The sequence below is a fragment of the Mercenaria mercenaria genome, chromosome 16 (assembly GCF_021730395.1).
Source record: "Mercenaria mercenaria strain notata chromosome 16, MADL_Memer_1, whole genome shotgun sequence".
NCBI lineage: Eukaryota > Metazoa > Mollusca > Bivalvia > Venerida > Veneridae > Mercenaria > Mercenaria mercenaria.
In genome coordinates, this window is record NC_069376.1 from 18,287,412 (window position 1) to 18,307,002 (window position 19,591).

Sequence of the window (19,591 nt, forward strand, 5' to 3'; positions counted from 1 at the left end):
ATATCTGCTGAACTCCCAGTAGCACCTTGCATAACATTTTGAACATTTGCCATCCATTCTTGAGAGCTCATTGGCTCTTGTACAGTACTTTGACCTAACTCCACACCCGTTATTTCTAAATCCATTTCTGAATCACCACCAGCTTCAAGTTTAACACTAACATTTGGATCTAAACCTTCAGTAGTACCAAGTTCACTTGTTGAGTCTTGTGAGGTTGAAGGTTGCTGAATGTTTGAGTCAGATGATGCTGATATTATATTTGATAGGTCTGAATCTAAACTAAGACCCCCAGTTGGGGCACTGTCAGATAATTTGAGATCTGATGCTTCGTTTGGAATGGTGGATGCAGATGATTCTGATTTGGCATCTTCATTATCCGACGCTGATGGTCCTTGTGTTTGAGAGGGTGTGGAGGGTTTGACAGATGGCGATGAAGGTTGACTAGATTCTGAAATGTTTGTACTTAAATCAGTGGGAGTTTGAACAGTAGGTGTTTGAACAGTCGTATTTTCGCTTGCACCTTGATCTGTTTTATCATCTTCGTCTTCAGGTTCTATTTTTATAACTTGTCCATCAATTTTATTACTTCTTACTGGTACTCCCATAGGGACCAGGACCTGGCCCTTGTCCAGGAGAGCGTCCTTGTTGATCAAAGTTTAATGGAGTTCTTGCTGGCCGTGTCATTGAATATGGTTGGTGTCTGTTACCTGGTAACCTCATTCTGCCGCCAGATGGTGCCCTACTCATGGCCACAGGGTGAGGTCCTTGCTGGCGTGGTGAGGTATACCTTGGTGACCGCTGAGGCATAAAACCCATTCTGTTACCCATACCATCGTACCTGGGTGGGGTGACTGCCTGCATACTGCGGGCCAGAGCTTCCTCTCTTTCCTGAGCCTCCCGCCTTTCTTGTTCTTGTTTTTTTCTATGATGTCCTGAAATGTTTACATATTTACAATTATTCACAACTAACAATGTCTTTTAAACAGTTTCATATTCAACTTATTTTATAATGTCCTTAAATACTGACATACATGTATTTATCTGCTCAGCTAGTTTGTTTTGGCTTTAATGCCGTTTTTCAACAGTATTTCATTTATGTAACAGCTGGCAGTTGACCCAAGTTCCTAGATTCTGTACCAATACAAACCTGTTCTCCATATTAAAGTAAATGCCAACTTCCCCACATGAATCAGAGGTGAAGGACTAATGATTTCAGACACAATGTCTTTTATCAAATCGTCAAGGAGAACATAAGTCTCGCCTGGGGATCGAACTCACAACCCCAAGATCCGTAGGTTAGTGCTCTCCCATAGATTAAGCTAAGCGGGCAGGTTGTAAGGGTAAGGTGAGCATCTCCATCCATCACCATTAGATGCACAATCAGTGTTAGAAATAAGATTATGCCCAGTTACACATCAATGTCAAAAACTATGAGGGTTAGTCAAAATGCTAAATTGGTTGCCTTATGGGCAATTTAAAATTTCAGGTTTATTACAATTTCTCTAAGCATTGATTCTTATACCAGCGCAAATCTGTTTTTAAACAGGTAAAATAATTATTTCTTCAGTGTCGGATGTCAAGCACAGTATATACATCAATTGTGTGGAACTTCAAATCATAATTAAATTATATGATACTACTCCAAGTAAGTGGAAATCAGCATCAGCAAACTAACACAATGTCTGACTTGCCCTGCAAGCAACTTAGTGAGAACAATTAAATCTTATACTGTATGCAGAGTGCAATATTCGGTTTTGCTTAAATGTCAAGGAAACTGCATGCAAAAAAGTCTTACTTTTGAGACAGAAGCCTAGGAACTGTGATTTGATATCCTCATGATCCTCCAAGAACACCTTGCCCGAGTCCGAGCCTAGATGACACAGCGTGCCATCAGCTACACTAGCTGTTAGGATCACAGATTCTTCCTCTGTGGTACTTGCCAACTGTTCTACCTGGTGACGAAAATGGTATATAATAATTTTTAACCTATATATTCCTACTACCATATCCGGTGTCAAGAACAACCTCGACTGCCAAGCTAACAAATAAGACATCTGTAAAAATTAACTGTAAACTTTTATAAATGAACCATTTGTTGCATGGAATGGCATTATTTAACACAGTATCGGAAAAAAACTGTTTTTTTTTTTTGTTGCAAGTAATGCCATTTTTCATTCTAGATGGTCTGTAAACCTCAAACAGTGTTTCTTGATTTTATGCCAGTATTCACATGTTACCCATGTACAAATACATGTGCATACTGTATCAGTGTTTTTAGGCCAGTATTTGGGGCCGAAATTCAGCCCCATTCCCCTGTCAAAAAAAGTTTTTTTTTCCCCTATTTCTGAACAAAATTCCCCTCAAAAACAAAAAAAAATTTTTTTACATGACCCTTTCTAAATGTACTTTGATCATTTTCTATTTTTAATATTGTAACATATATAAATGAAAAACACTGTTTTTATCACGACGCAATTTTCCCCCTATTTTAGTGGTTATGGCAATTTTCCCCCCTTACAAGCCCTGACACCATTCCCCGAAAGCTAAGGGTGTAACGATACGCTAGTCTCACGATACAATACATATTGTGATACAGATGCAACGATACGATACATACCAGTATATATCACGATACACATAGAGCATTCATGTGACAACATGAAAAAGAAAAAGAAAAAAAGTTCCTACACTTAGAAAGTACTTTTGTTTTACAGTTAAAGAAACTGTTATAAATGATATATTTGTTTAGTTACTATCTTTAACATTGATTTTATGAAAGTTTTCATTCAATGTTTTTACATTTTTTACTGTATCGTTTCTGTATCGTGAAACAGGTCTATGATACGATATGCGTATCGCCAGATTAAGGTATCGCGATACAGTGAATTGTGATATATCGTTACACCCTTACTGAAAGCTTAAAAATCCACTGCATATACTGTAGACATGCAAAAACAATGAGCTCAAACCGAAAACTCCATCTCACAACTCTTATAATGTTTGAAACATCATTCTGTTAACCTGTTTACGAACACACATTTCCCACGCTTCATGTAACTAAGCGTCTATATATAGAGAAAATAGTGCTGTAAAGAATGTTATTTGTTTCATTTCATTTCTTCATTATTTGTTTAATATGGTATGCAAGAAAAAGAATCTACCACACATATATTAGATGGGGATGGAAATGTCTGGCTCCCCCCAAAACTGTTTTTGCAGTAACTCAGCTGAGCCTCATTTATAACAGCTTAATCAGTAACCTTTTGGCCGGATACTCCCACCTGCACATACAAACAGTAAAAACGATTCTTACAGACTTTGAAAGTTTTTCAACAGACTAAACTAGTTGACCCTGGTTTATTCTCAATCTCATCTATATTCAGAAGAATTCTAGTAAATATTGTATATAAATATACATGTATATATTACCAGTTGCTGTATCTGGCTTTTCAGGACTGCTTTCAGAATAACCTTGTACCCAGGTATATCCTTAATCACTTCCATATCAGGGGTTGCCATGGTTACAGTCCAATAATTGTCTTCTATGCAGTATTGTGTTTATGTACAAAATTTATGCAGCTTTTCATCCTTCTCAGTCGTTTCTTCGAGATTCTTTGTCCTGTAAACACAAAAAAAAAATATGAAAAACATTTAGATTTTTTGGCTACTTAACACTCGATATTCAGACCAATTCACCTCTCCAAAAAGCATGTTTTCCCCATTTTTGATAAAAATTCCACTCCAAGGCTAGTCACATTGGCCAATAGGACTTCAAAGCCAAGTCAGTCATTTACTGTTATATCAGGCTTTAGCCGCTTATTTTTAAGGACGAAAGTGGGAAATTCTGCCTTGTTCATACACACAACAAGTCAACTACAATTCCTGAAAATCCTAAAATAGATTCTCTTTGAAAGCAATTACCCAATAAGAAAGAAACATAATTCTCCATAACTGTGTAGGTTTTAAAAAGGACAAGGTGTAGCTCTCAAGCCATTTTTTTCAACCAAAAGAAGTGGATTGAGCCCGGCTTAGCAGTGATAATGCCCGGGCTTGGGAGTTATAACGCAGGCCTGCGCATGCCGGAAAATCTTGCTCTTTTTACCTGTCCTCGCAGATTTTGTTGTTTTCATTGCTAAGCCGGATTCAATCCACTTCTGTTGGTTGAAAAAATGGCGTGAGGGCTACCTTGTCTTTTTTAATATCACCGGCAAATTCTGAATAATTTAAGGCTTTTAAATCGGAAGCTGTAGGTTATTTGGTAAGTATTTATAAATGTAAAGAATTTCAACTATGAGAAATAACGGTCAAATCACAGTTGGTAATCAACGCTATGGCTATATGTCCAGCCGCAGATCACATTAAGCCGAACAATTAACTTATTATTAAGGCTATGTGCCGTGGTTTTGATACGATTTACTGTCAACTTGTCCCCCAGTCAACTCGTCCCTGATTTGGTCATTTCGTCCTCCTTGGCAATTTCAAATTGGTCATTTCATCCCCCTTTTTTTAAATGTATTTTTTAATAAAAAAAAATAATCATGATTAATTAAGTAGGTTTTTTTTTCAAATAAGGATGCTAAAAATATACATAAGTTTTTGTTTGTTTTAAGAAGTTTTTTTGCTTCATTCTACTTTTTTTAAGAAACCGGCAGACCTGTCTCCCAACTTTTGGAGTTTATTTATTTTAATGACAAAAATGAATATAAAGCATGTTGGTTATCTTTAGTACTGCATATTTGACAGATATCAATTGTTTATTTAGTTTTTTATTGTATTTCTAATTAAAACTTTCTTTTATTATGACCAGGGATAAAGATTTATTGCTCTCTCTTTTCTTACTATGATTCTTGAAAAGTTTATTATATCATATTTATTATTACTAAAGGCATTGTATTTAATTTTTTATTTTATTTCAGTTAATTGTCTTATATTTTCAGTATTTTCTTTTATTATTTTATCTAACCTAATTATCTAAAGTTAAACATTTCCAATTATAACTCCTTCAAAACTCATGATGATTTTAAATACCAATTTTCAAAGTCAAGTATGCCTCATATTAGCAATGCAAAGACATTTTTATAAATCAGATTTTTCCACTTGAAATGACATTATTTACCACAAAATTAAGAAAAAATATGTTCACGCAAATATGGGCGTTTTTAGGGCTCATAAAGCCATTTTTAAAGCATTTAGCCTGAATAACGACCTGATAACAAAAAATGACATTTTATTAAAAATCTGACACAAAAACAATAGCAACTGACTTTAGTAGTATTTATAGTATGAAAAAGCACCAAAAGTCAATAACCTCAAGCTTTTTTCTGTTATTCCTTGGTAATATTAGTTTGGATTCTGGTCACAAATATAGGCCTATTCTCAATAGTATGTCATCAACAGTCATTTAATTCCAAATGCATGAAAAACAAGAGCTGTCTCTATTGGTGACAAATGTTTTCAAAGCATGCCTAAGAATAATAAGTTGTCTGTGCAAAAAAGTACACATCATCTCGTGACCTTGACCTTGAACCCAGAGACCCGAGTCATAAGCATGACACACCTACTCAATTTGTAAACATTTGCGTCATATCATTTTCAACTCCCTTGATAAATGGCAGAGTTAGGGATCAGACAAGGAACACCATTGCCTTCTAAATGTGACCTTGGAGTTAGGGGTCTAGGTCTTGCGCAAGATACAAAAACGCAATATAAGGAACATTTGTGCTAGGTAATTTTAAAATCCCTTCATTAATGGTAGAGCGACCTTGACCTTGAAGCTAGGGGTCTGGGTAATGTGCATGACTTATGTCTCATTATGGTAAACATCTATGCCAAGTTATTTCAAAATCCCTTCATGGTTTGCAGAGTTATGGACCAGACACAAAACAGACACTGTTGACCTTTGACCTCCATGTGTGACATTGACCTTGAAGCTAGGGGTCTGGGTCTTGTGCATGACTTATGTCTCATTATGGTAAACATCTATGCCAAGTTATTTCAAAATCCCTTCATGGTTTGCAGAGTTATGGACCAGACACAAAACAGACACTGTTGACCTTTGACCTCCATGTGTGACATTGACCTTGAAGCTAGGGGTCTGGGTCTTGCGCATGACTTATGTCTCATTATGGTGAATACTAATGCCAAGTTATTTCAAAATCCTTTCACAGATGGCACAGTTACAGCTACATGCACAGACACAAAAGATAAAGACAGTGTGATTTTAATACACCCACCTTCGGGGCCATAAAAGAGCATACTTTACTTTACCACTAACTATAAGTAGCTATGTTGCTTTTTGTGTACAAAAATCTGATGAAACATTCACAGCCAAAACAAACTTATAAAGTCCACTATGCAGTACAGACGGGTTTATGTAGTTATCCGTGAGAAAAAAGAAAATATATAATCCTGTCCAATGTATTTACAATCAAACCTGTCTTTAAAGACCACCCTTGGAACTATCAAAAGAGCCATTTATTGCAAGTGGTTGCTGTTTCCATTATACAATATTTAAACAAGAGGGCCAAGATGGCCCTAGGTCGCTCACCTGAGAAACACATCATAACACAACATATTAAACAGAGTAAACATGTTTGACCTAGTGATTTCATGGAAAAAAATATTCTGACCAATTATCATTAAAATTGGAGCAAAAATATTGAGTATAAGTAAATATTTTCTTTGATTTGACCTAGTGACCTAGTTTTTGACCCCAGATGACCCATATTCGAACTTGACCTAGATTTCATCAAGGCTATCATTCAGACCAAATTTCATGAAGATGAATTGAAAAAATACAGCCTCTATCGCATACACAAGGTTTTTCTTTGATTTAACCTAGTGACCTTCTTTTTGACCCAAGATGACCCATTTTCAAATTTGGTCTGGATTTCATTATGGTAATCATTTTGACTTAACTTCAGGAAGATCAATTGAAAAATACAGCCCCTATCGCATAAACAAGCTTTTCCTTTGATTTGACCTAGTGACCTAGTTTTTGACCCCAGATGACCCATATTCAAAGTTGACCTAGATTTCAACAAGGCGTTCATTCTGACCAAAATTCGTGAAGATTAATTGAAAAATACAGCCTCTATTGCATACACAAGGTTTTTCTTTGATTTGACTAGTGACCTAGTTTTTGACCCCAGATGACCCATATTTAAATTTGGCCTAGATTTTATCAAGGTAATCATTCTGACCAAAATTCATGAAGATTAATTGAAAAATACAGCCTCTATCGCATACACAAGGTTTTTCTTTGATTTGACCTACTGACCTAGTTTTTGACCCCAGATGACCCATTTTCAAACTCGGCCTAGATTTCATCAAGGTTATCATTCTGACCAAAATTCATGAAGATTAATTGAAAAATACAGCCTCCATCGCATACACAAGGTTTTTCTTTTATTTGACCTAGTGACCTAGTTTTTGACCCCAGATGACCCATATCTGAACTTAGCCTAGATTTCATCAAGGTTATCATTCTGACCAAAATTCATGAAGATTAATTGAAAAATACAGCCTCTATCTCATGCACAAGGTTTTTCTTTGATTTGACCTACTGACCTAGTTTTTGACCCCAGATGACCCATTTTCAAACTCGGCTTAGATTTCATCAAGGTTATCATTCTGACCAAAATTCATGAAGATTAATTGAAAAATACAGCCTCTATCGCATACACAAGGTTTTTCTTTTATTTGACCTAGTGACCTAGTTTTTGACCCAAGATGACCCATATCTGAACTTAGCCTAGATTTCATCAAGGTAATCATTCAGACCAAAACTCATGAAGATTAATCAAAAAATACAGCCTCTATCGCATACACAAGGTTTTTCCTTGATTTGACCTAATGACCTAGTTTTTGACCCCAGATGACCCATTTTCAAACTCGGCCTATATTTCATCAAGATAATCATTCTGACTAAATTTCATGAAGATCAGTTGAAAAATACAGCCTCTATCGCATACACAAGCTAAATGTTGACAGACGAAAGACAGACGACAGACAGACGCCGGACATTGAGTGATCACAAAAACTCACCTGAGCATTGCTCAGGTGAGCTAAAAATACCAGATAGTAATATTCAAGGAGACTGCTAGAGTAGTCTTTCTGGAAAGGTGCTATTGTTCAGAGATGGTATTTAGCAAAGGTTTGTCTGCAAGAATGGTTTTTACCTGAAACTGATGAAAAATTCATGCATTGTAACATGAACTAAAAACTAAACTTAAACATGCTGAACAGCAGCGAAAATGTAGCATGTCTTTGTACAGTTTTCCTTTCAGCATTCAGCAGTATAAATGAAGATTCGAACACTTGAACAGTGATGGAACTTTAGTAATTCGTTATATTCAGAAAGTACGTTTCACAACTGGCTACATTACTGGGCCATGCTAGATTCATGATATAGCATACCAAGCAACAGATACAAAAACAAGGGCTAGCTCAAACAGCTATTAAAGTGAAACATGCAAAATCTACAGTTTTGTGGTCTGGGTCCATGTACTTTTAAAATTCCAGTTCAACCATATCAAATAACAAATAAATAAATAAATGAAATAAAAGTAATCAAAAAGTTGTCACTAAGATTTAAGTAAGACTCCTGCAGCACAGATCAGACACCCAGGTGACCCATACCAGTCAAGTGGGTCATTGACACTAAGTGACACTGTCACCGAATGGGACTGGAAACAACATTATTTTCACTTTAAATGGTAAAATTAATGGTATAAAGCATCTATGTGCCCATAAATTTATGAGTTTAAAATAATTTTCCATGATTTATGCATTGCTAAAACTGTCTCAGCTTTAACAAGAGCACCGCCTTGCGGGTGCTGACGCTTATCTGATTTTTTTTGTGTAATAGAAATATTGTCCTACCCATGATTTTCTAAGTCTAAAAAGGGCCATCATTCTTGCAAAAAGCAGGATAGAGTTATGTTTCTTGATGTACAGTGTCCACTTATGATGGTGAAAAACTGTTGCAAGTTTTAAAGCAATAGCTTTGATAGTTTATGAGAAAAGTTGACTTAAACATAATACTCAACCAAGAAAATGATTTTCTAAATCCAAAAGGGGCAATAATTATTGCAAAAAGCAGGATGGAGTTATGTTGCTTGCTGTACAGGGTCAGCTTATGATGGTGAACAAGTGTTGCAAGTTTCAAAGCAATAGCTTTGATAGTTTAAGAGAAAAAGTTGACCTAAACATAAAACTTAACCAAGAAATCTGATATTTTCTAAGTCCAAAAGGGGCCATAAATCTTGCAAAAAGCAGGACGGAGTTATGTTTCTTGCTATACAGGGTTAACTTATGATGGTGAACAAGTGTTGCAAGTTTTAAAGCAATAGCTTTGATAGTTTAGGATAAAAGCTGACCTAAACATAAAACTTAACCAAGAAAACTGATTTTCTAAGTCCAAAAGGGGCAATAAATCTTGCAAAAAGCAAGATGGAGTTATGTTTCTTGATGTACAGGGTCTGCTTATGATGGTGAACAAGTATTCCAAGTTTCAAAGCAATAGCTTTGATAGTTTAGGAGAAAAGTTGACCTAAACATAAAACTTAACCAAGAAATCTGATATTTTCTAAGTACAAAAGGGGCCATAAATCTTGCAAAAAGCAAGATGGAGTTATGTTTCTTGCTATACAGGGTCAGCTTATGATGGTGAACAAGTATTCCAAGTTTCAAAGCAATAGCTTTGATAGTTTAGGAGAAAAGCTGACCTAAACATAAAACTTAACCAGGCAACGCCGACGCAGAAGCCAACGCCGACGCCGACAACCGCTCAAGTGATGACAATAACTCATCATTTTTTTTCAAAAAATCAGATGAGCTAAAAACGTCAGCAACGTTTTCTTTCACCTACGGCGTTGTTTTTACATAGCTGGGAACGAAAAGTTTTGGTTATGAAACAAGTCGGCAATTTCTAACGTCATTTGGTTGCACTCTCACTTATTTTGGCGAATTCCTATTCACTTTTGTAAATTATGAATGTACAACTTCAATAACACACTAACAACTAATTCTGAATGGTGGAAAATACCTCAGACTCGATTCAAGGTTTTTGCAATTATTGTACCCAGTACGAACAAGTGCGCGTTTTACGTTCGGAACATCAGGAGTTGCCGTTCGTGGCTTTCTGCACATGCTTCATAAAATGACCAAATGGTAATAGTTTACGGTGGTTTCCGTTGGATAAGTGGTTTTTTAAGTAAAACAATGATAAAACTCCCTCACAAAGGCAGAATTTCTCACAAAAGGCACCGTTTTAACAAATTCCTGACCTTATGAAAATTTCAATCAATGTTTTGTTTCTGATTTTGCGCAATAGTTTAAAAAGGCGTACCATTTCCCAATGCGGACTTCTTTTTTCTCCATATATGGCACAGTGGTTCCCAGCTTTTGCCACTTTTAATACCGAAATCTACCATAAGAAATGATACCAAAAATGAGGTCAGCCAAAAATAGTACGGGAAAAATAGTACGCCAGCGCCATCTAGCAGAGGTTGCATTGCTACTCATATATTTAGGGGGGCAAAATTACCAAAAGGGGGACAAATTGACCAAAAAAGGGACAAGTTGACCAAAAATAGGGACGAGTTGACCAAATTTTATCATGAGGGGACGAAATGACCAATTTTGGGGGACGAAATGACCAAACTGGGGACGAGTTAACTGGGCCTGGGGGACAAGTTGACTGGGGAGGAATTGACTTTATATCTTTGATACTGCTCAGGGCTTTTTTCCCTATAAATCTACCCCCGGTAAAAGGAGGTAATCCCAATGCAAAAAAGTATGTTTTTTTTCCAAAGTTTGTTTGTTTTGGGTTTAACGCCGTTTTTCAACAGTATTTCAGTCATGTAACGGCGGGCAGTTAACCTAACCAGTGTTCCTGGGTTCTGTACCAGTACAAACCTATTCTCCGCAAGTAACTGCCAACTTCCCCACATGAATTATCAGAGGTGGAGGACTAATGATTTCAGACACTATGTCGTTTATCAAATAGTCACAGAGAACATAGTTACGCCCTGCCCGAGGATCGAACTCGCGACCCCGCGATCCGTAGACCAACGCTCTTACCTACTGAGCTAAGCGGGCGGGCTTTTTTTTCCAAAGTTGAATTTAAAATTCCCAAACGATTATATCCTAGAGTCATTAGTTTTGACGCCCTTAAGCAGTCTAACATGTATTTCATTAGTAATATAGATAAATTAAACAAATAAATAGTGTTGTTATAATCTATTGCATGTCTCCCTTTATTTTATTCCTGTTTTGTGAATTTTGTGGGCAAAAAGGTGTCAATATTTGTATTATTGCTGACTGACCATCGAGGCATCCATATTTTTAAGGCTCATGAGAAATGACGCCTTTTGATTGGCTGGCTCTCCAAAACTTCACTTTTCTGGAGCCTATATGGCCAAAATCATATTTGGCTGGTATAATTCTATGTGAATGCAGTCGAGACCTGAAACTTAAAAGGACAATAAACAAATTAATATTAATCTTTCTAAGTGACTTTTTTACTATTTTGTAAAATGTGATCTTTTTTATTCACTTTACATATTGTTAATAGCAGTCATTCATTATCAAAACAGTGAGGACACAAAAATATATAACCCTTTCTAACAGCTCTAACTTTGGTATGTTCAGTGAAAACCTATTAGAAACATGACCTTCTTTATTTACAACAAGATTTGACAAAGAGCAGCAGAACCATATTCAATTAAATTAATTTAATGTTTTCAAATGATACAAGCAGGGATCAGCCTAGGTAAAAATTTTAGGGAGAAGTGACTTCTCCCTCCACAGAATTTAGGGAGAAGTTGAGAAATTTAAGGAGAAGCATCGGCATAGCATTCAGTTTCTTGCCTATATATATCCACTTTCTGTGGGTCTAGCTGTAACTTATAAACAGTAATTATTTAAGGAAATTGATTCTTGCATTATCTTTTTCATGAATTTCTAAATAAAGTATAAACTTAGCTATGAAAAAGTCGCCTTTAAATTTTTATCCGAAATTTACATGTCCGAAATTCGTAAATTTAACAGGTGCACGATCAAAACGGCGTGAAAATTTTCATTAATGTTTCGATTCTCGTACTTTTATAATGCCCGATTTTTGCACCAACTTGTTCAGATTTATACATTTAATTTATTTATTTATTATTTTTTTCGAAAATAATACCAAACTCGTAGTTAATGGCGATCTTTTTGCAATATTTTGTACGGCAGTTCTGACGTCCGCAAAATCATTTTTTATCCACAGTACCCGGCGAAGCCGTTCATTTACAGAAATTGACCGTAATTATGGTAATTGAAATAATTTTTGAAGTAATCTTTAATAAAATGACAGAATAATATACAATTTAGCAACCACACTCAGTTTTTAAACTATGTTGTATCATGGATTTTTTAATTGCACATTCAAGCCACAGATCAGACAAACTTAAAACTTTTTAGTTTTTTAAAATATTTTGAAAAATAAAAAAGTTATGACAATTTAAAGTTTGTGAAATCGAGCATTTTTCTGGAATTTTTTGCATATATATAAAGAGAAAATATTGCGCACGTTCGCGGACCCGATGAGGATGTAAATTTTCTTCGAATTGTCATAACTTTTTTAATTTTCAAGATATCTCAATGAAACTTTGCAGTCTTATTGCATTTTTCATGCTCTTTCCAATTTTCCAACTTATTTTAATGTTGGACAAATAGTGTCAAAGTTATTTGAAGTTAAAATGGTCAAAAATACAAAATAAGTTTTCAAACTTTTAATGCGTTGAATCTGTTCATAGTTACATCATAGATATAACAACAAAAAAGCAAAAAGATGTTAAACATGAAATATATTCATACCTTAATCTCCTTACAAGTTAAAAACTAGATTTAATGACTATAAATTAAATACAATATCATGAATATATTTATATCACAGATGCATGTAGGCGCAGTTATATTTTACAAAATTTATTAAATACTGTCTTCTTTCTAGTTTCTTCAGCCAGTGTTACATTCCATATGATATTATCTATCACTGTGAACACTTTTTTTTATTGGAAGAACATTGAATGGTATTTTGCATATGCTGCACTAATCGATTCGTGTTCACTAATAAACCATTGTCGACCAGAGCCGATGCAATCTGGCACAAAGTCTGCGCACAACACAAATTGCTTATCGACTATTTGTTTATCTTGGCGACTTGGCCATTGAAAGAATCCTTTTTTACTGCAATGGGACATGAAATTTATGTCTATTGTGTTTTCGTCAATTAATTTCTCAACACAGCCGGGATACCAGTCGTCTTGGTATGCGACTGCAACATAGTCGTTCACACCAAGTTTCAGTGGGGGAACAGGGGCTTCTTCATTGGTCACTGGGGAGTTATTGCGCTGTCTCTTAGCATTATTGTCAAGCTTTTCTTTATTTGTACGCTTTCTTTTAGCATTTTTAGTGATTTTTGACATTTTTTTTTCTTTCTCACTTATCATTTTTTCATGTATTGTATCTAACACTTGACGCTCATGTTCTTGAAATTCTTTCCGCATTTGTTTTCCTCCTTTTCGTGCGTCTGTCATTAACGTAGATTTTTCATCATCACTCATTTTACCGATCCACTTCATCAAATGTTTCCTGCTACGTTTTAGCATCTGAACTGATGTGTGGTGATGAAAGGAGGCACGAGGTCGACGCTTCTGGCTAGAATCCAAATCACCAAAGTGATGTTCACAGGGGAGATTGGTAACTGGAGCAAAGTCTGTGCTTGGATGAGAAGTAGATGTGTTCACTGTGTTGTGAAATTTCCCGTCTGGTAAGAAGTCGACCAGCTGTTTCCGCACACATTTCAGCATTGCAGTCGCGACAACTGGTACAACTCGTAATAGAGTATCCCTAAGCTCTTCGTGAATTTCAAAGAGAGCGTCTGACAGTATTCTGTAATTGGGGACATTTTTAATGTCAAGAGGATCTGTTGATGACCAGTGTGTGTCTTTTCTCAAGAGTTGTGCGGGGTCAGATTCTACTGTTTCTAGGAACTGCACAATTTCTTCGACATGTTTGGACAGTTGCAGGTATGGGACCTTTCCACAAGTTACAAGGTTCCAGTAAGGACCTGTGAGTTTCAGGTAAAATAATCCAAGACCCTGAAGTATAGCAGCGACATTATTCGATTCTAAGTCTTTCTTTACTGCCACTAGTTTCCCATTTTGTGACATCACTGTTTCCAGAACACTCACAAATTCATTTCTGTGGACAAACACTTCTGCTGCGGTCTGGAAAAAAGCATTGAACCTATTGTCCTTGTAATTTCCGATAAGAGATTTCACACCATTCTTAGAGCAGTATGCCTCCCAACGATCTCTGACACCAAGATGGTTTCCCGCTGGACCGAACGTTTCGGCAACTTGTCGCACAACACGATTGGCAATGGACTCGGACTTCCATGGGTTGAAGAAAGAAATCTTTTCACTCTCATCAGTCTCATTTTTCAGGGATTGTTCAAAGTCTTTCAGGGCAGGGGTAGTGTAATTATGTAGGCCTAGAAGTACGTGGGCCATGCAGTGAAAATGAAGGACCTCCTCTTTATCACCTCCATACTCCGCAAGCATATCATTACGCCATTCATCTAACAGTCTGTCAGCTTTTTTTTCATTGGATGCTCGGTCACTCATTGTAAATGATAATTTGTTTAATGTCTCTGCCAAGTATTCAGGGTTTTTTTTCAGGGACGATAACTGATTAAGGTGTGTCTGCGTAACAGTTTGTATGGTATCGGCTGTTTCATTAGCAACTCTCGTAAATCCAAGGCTCATGACATCGCCTGAATCTAAAGTAACTGAAGTATCTAGAATTTTCTGTTTTCGTCTAGTCGTGCCGTCTCTACCTAATCCCCAGTGCTGTGAATTTTCAAGTTTGTCTGCGATAAATGCCTTGCATATATAGTGACCTTCAACAATGATTTTCTGTGATGATGTTGCATTTGGTAGGTCGTCAATTTTGTTTCCAAGGACATGGGAAACAACTGCCTTTATTACAGGAGACATCTTTTCCGTGGCAACTTCAAGTCCTGCCAACTCCATTATACACAGTCGTATATTTTCATTGTACATGCCTTTCTCATTTTTTGTTTTCACAGAATCAACTTTCACTTCTTCAAGTTCTTCCTCGAGTTCTGACAACCTTTGTTATTTTTCACTTAATTCAAATTTCATTTTGATAATATTTTCAGAACAATCACACTCTTTTTCAACTGATTCACTGCTTTGTACCTGTGACCTTAAATTTGCAATTTCAATTTTACAGTAACAATTGTTGCATAAAATCATGCTCTCGTTAAGTTTATCGACTTTTTACACGCCGATTGAAAATTTTCAAAATGGCGGCGGCTTACAATATTATTGATTGACACTGTTAGATATTAACGCTACGATTGGCTGAAGTTTGACAGGCGAGTAGGCGGGGTTGATTATGGATTTATCGATAATTTAATCTAGAATATGCATCAAGTTTTGCAACTTTAAGTAAACAGATAATAACTCGCTGAAAAACTCGGCGATTTGGATTTCGCCCGGAGGCGATAATAAGGCGAAGTGGCCGACTTTAAAGCGACGATATCGCTCAAATCGCCTTGTAGGCTGATCCCTGTACAAGGTGTAAAGCCTACAGGAGAGTAAAAAATCTAAAACTTATTCAAAATTTCAGTCAAAGAACTGTCTTGTGACTTTGAAAAATAGCTGAGGGAAAGAGAAAACCAAGATCTGAATTCCTGACCAGTTGCTCCTGTAAGAATTAGGTTTTTGAAGGATTGGAGATTTTTGCATTATTAAAAAGACATAAAAATACATCAAAGTATGAAAAAATAATATAATCTTACTGTAAATCTGTTGAATGCATTAATATTTTATTTGAGCAAGGTAAAATATTGCCTGCTTTGCAAACGTGTGTAATTTGGCATCATAAAAGGTCACTTATACCTATTTGACAGCAAAATAAATAAGGGCGTCAAAACTCATGAGCGTCAAAACAGATGATCGACGGATACCTTTTAGGGTTTTTGCTGTTTTATGATAGTTTTGCTAATTTGTATGTATATTTAGGTAAATTATAATACTGTTGAACAATTACTGAAATGCAATTCATTAATATTTCACACAAAACACATTTATGTAGATTTTGGTAATTTGCAAGTTGTCCCAATTAAGACAATTTCCGAGAGCATTTTCCCAACTTCCACCGGTGTCGGTGGCATTCCCAAATTGATGAAAAAAAGGCCTGCTGCTATTCTGCATTCTATCTTTCAATTGAATTTGCTTAACTTCAGCTAGCTTACTGATGTAGCTAAGGTAGCAGGGTACACTTTCGAATTTTGGCCCCCGTCAATATTTGTTATAAAGAGAACATCGTGATTTTGGATGTCTGTAAATTAAGGTGAAAGATAATGATTATTAATTCTTTAGAAAATTTATACAGCCGATACATGTAAAATTCTGATGTCAGTTGGAAAACTAACTGCTGGTAGCTTTGTATGATCAATGAGACACCATTTCGCGGAAAAATTCAATTCACGGAAGGGTTCTGTGCTTGTTGATTGATACTCAGGAACATTTTCGTTATTTTCCGAAAAAACAAGCTGGATGGGCCCCCATTCCGTTTATGTCCTGACGTTCAGTAAGGACTTTTTAAAAATTAAGAAATGCAATAAAATTGGACAGTGTTCTTGCAGCGGGATCATTGTAGACTGTTCAAAAGGTGCAAAATTGATGATTTTGGCACACTATTTTTCATGGATGATGTAAACCTTTTGCTTTGATAACTTTCTTTATTCTTGTATGAGAATCCTGACCTTGCCATTAATTAAAGGCACAAAACATGCACGCAATTTATAAAATAGCCACCCAAATTTTGCTCATAGGGGAAGTGCAATATTGCGACTCGCTACATGTATGACAGTCCGTGACCAAAATTTTCGCATCTAAGTGTACCTTGCTACCTAAGGACTTCTTCCAGTGAAACAATTGCAACCGACGTACCACTCATGATTATTTCCCTTGAATGAAAAAAAAGCTATGAAAATCTTGTCGAAGCAAAGGACGCCTTTTGTCAGATTTGTTGCAGATGTGACTTGAAATTACCTGAGCTATAAACTGCAAATGTCTTTCCCTTATACCTCTCTTATAAAAAATATTTCACAATTTTATATTTGATCATTCAAAATGTTGCTTCGGCCGCCATATTTTCCACGGGAGATAATTCTGATAATTTTTTTAGGGCTTTGACTAAAGTTTTAACTTTTTTATAATCGACAGTCAATAATAGCAGACACGGTCCATACAGCCCTTCGGCCTTGGTATTTTCTGGTCCTTTGGGAAACCATTCTCTTCCTACTTTATACAAATGACCTCTCTAACTCGGCCACGTCCCAGTTTCAAATATTTAACCCGAATAGAATATATAAGACCTCGAGGGTACCTCGAGGGTAACTGTTCAGGCGGTTACGAGGCTCTAGCCGAGTAACCGCGTAAACAGTTACCCGAGACCCGGATATTCCCATCTGCACCTACAGGTTAGAGATCACCAATTGTTTTCCCATAGACTTACATTGTAACATTATGGCGTGTACGGCCTTCCATACATCGAAACATGTATATCTAATTACAAGTTTTTCAAGAACTATCTTAGCTCTACCAAAATATCGGACGAAAAACACATGAATAGTGATACTTTATTTAAGTAATTTTCGTGTGAATGAGATGACCTCCTGTTTACATCATTGACATGGCGGGAGAAATTCGTTTGATAAAACTTTTTTCAATACACATAAAATGTAACAAATTTTGTCAAAATGTATAATAAAATACTGTAAATGCAGTGAAAAAAATATCAATTTTGAAAAAATAATCACTTCCTGGGTTTGTTTACATGACTGACCAATCAGAACGCACAGACGTTACCTTATTCCCAGGTATACACTTACCTCATTCCCAGTAAGTTCCCTGTACTTTTTGGAATTGGTGGTCTCTGACCTACAACTAGTGACAGAATCTTTTTCTAGTATACAACATTGAAGAAATCTGGAACAACTGATACGTATTAGACCTTCCTGAGAAATATAAATAGAAATAAAATCAATCAAACAGCTTTCTTTTTAGAACTATTTCTTCTGGCTGCGTATTTAAACAAAACGAGGGAAACCAACATCCGTAAACAGGAAACTGGTCATGATTAACCCATCGCGCTGCCCTCCGCTGAATCATTTCGATCTGGTGGATGTTTAGTTGGGTATAAGGGTTCCAGACGCAGCTAGCATATTCCAGCTGTGGCCTGACTAGGGCTTTATAAGCTAAGAAATATAAGAAATAATACTGTTAGAGCTTAAATCTACGAGAAACATACTAATTCTACTAACCGTGGTTTAAAAGAATAGTGTTACGAATAACAAGGAAAAAGAACACATATAGTTTCCCCTACATTCTGCATGGCACTGAACTAAAAAGCACCAATGCCGCTAAATACCTTTGGAAGACGATCTCTAAATATCTACACTGGTCATCAGCATACCCTGTGTTTTGTCCACATGAGATAATTCCTGAGTCCCTTTTCTTCTCAAAATACTAGTTAATCAGATCAATACTGATGGAGTCAGAATATATAACAAAATTATTTTTTCTAAAAAAAGATTACCTAGTCGGTAGGGTTCCAAACCAGTCAGCACATAACACAAAATTACATCAAAAGCAAATGGCTCTCTTCGTTTCATCAGAAGACAAACAATAATGAAATTAGTTAGGGAATCAATTACCAGTTAGAATATTGTTCAACGTTTGGTCACTCGAAGCAAATGTCTTTAAGAAACAAAATTGAAATTATTATCAGGGCAGTAGCTCGCTATACCTGTAACAACTATGACTACAAAGCAGTACGTGTTTCCACATGATAAATAACAGGGAAAAACAGAACAAGGCTTTTAACAGACATCCGACTAGTAAAAATAACTGACACGAGAACTGTACCATTATAATTTGTGTAAGTTTATTCGAAGAAATGACCAGAATCATATTCGGTGGGAAATCATGCATGCATGCTATGATGAATATAAACAAGGTACGTCAGAGAAAGTCTGTTTCAATATAGAACTTACAGTCCAGCCCCAGCAAAAGTATGTTTGCTGAGCCATTGGCTACTGTACACCTTACCTAAGGTATTTCTTTTGTTTTTAACCATAGCACTGCAGTCCTGAGGTTAGTATCATAACATAAAACTTTCTTTTTTGTTATTAAGGAAAACGGCATTCATCTACGTTTGAATAATAAACAATGCTGAAGAAGAATGTGAGATGGATTGTTATGTTTTACTGATAATTTCAATTCTATACTGCATACATAGGCGTAAGAGCAGGGAGGTGCGGGAGAGGGGCATCATTCTCTTTTGAGTATATTCATGTATTTCCTTCTTGTAAAGGTCCATCTGATAATTTTATCCTTAAAGCTCACAAGAATTCAGTATCACGCTGGAGGAAGTGTTACACGAAGGGCGGGGTGATAACCTGTCATGTTGTCTTCTGATAACTGTTACGGAGTTCCTGGAAAAC

At 36.1% G+C, this 19,591-nt stretch overlaps 1 protein-coding gene across 2 annotated transcripts; it reads right to left on the reverse strand.

Moving 5' to 3' along the window:
- Positions 1-435: 435 nt before the first annotated feature.
- LOC128546194 (uncharacterized) lies at positions 436-17,368 on the reverse strand. Of its 2 annotated transcripts, XM_053526237.1 has the most exons (5): positions 17,136-17,368; positions 11,331-11,476; positions 3,430-3,619; positions 1,796-1,952; positions 436-932 (listed from the first exon to the last, which is right to left on the reverse strand). In XM_053526237.1, exons 3-5 carry the CDS (start codon positions 3,517-3,519, stop codon positions 583-585), a joined length of 597 nt encoding a protein of 198 aa, XP_053382212.1. In that variant the 5' UTR covers positions 3,520-3,619; positions 11,331-11,476; positions 17,136-17,368; the 3' UTR covers positions 436-582. The 2 variants fall into 2 exon arrangements, with proteins under 2 accessions (XP_053382212.1, XP_053382211.1); XM_053526236.1 differs by lacking the exon at positions 11,331-11,476 and having other exon boundaries at positions 17,136-17,364.
- Positions 17,369-19,591: the final 2,223 nt, after the last annotated feature.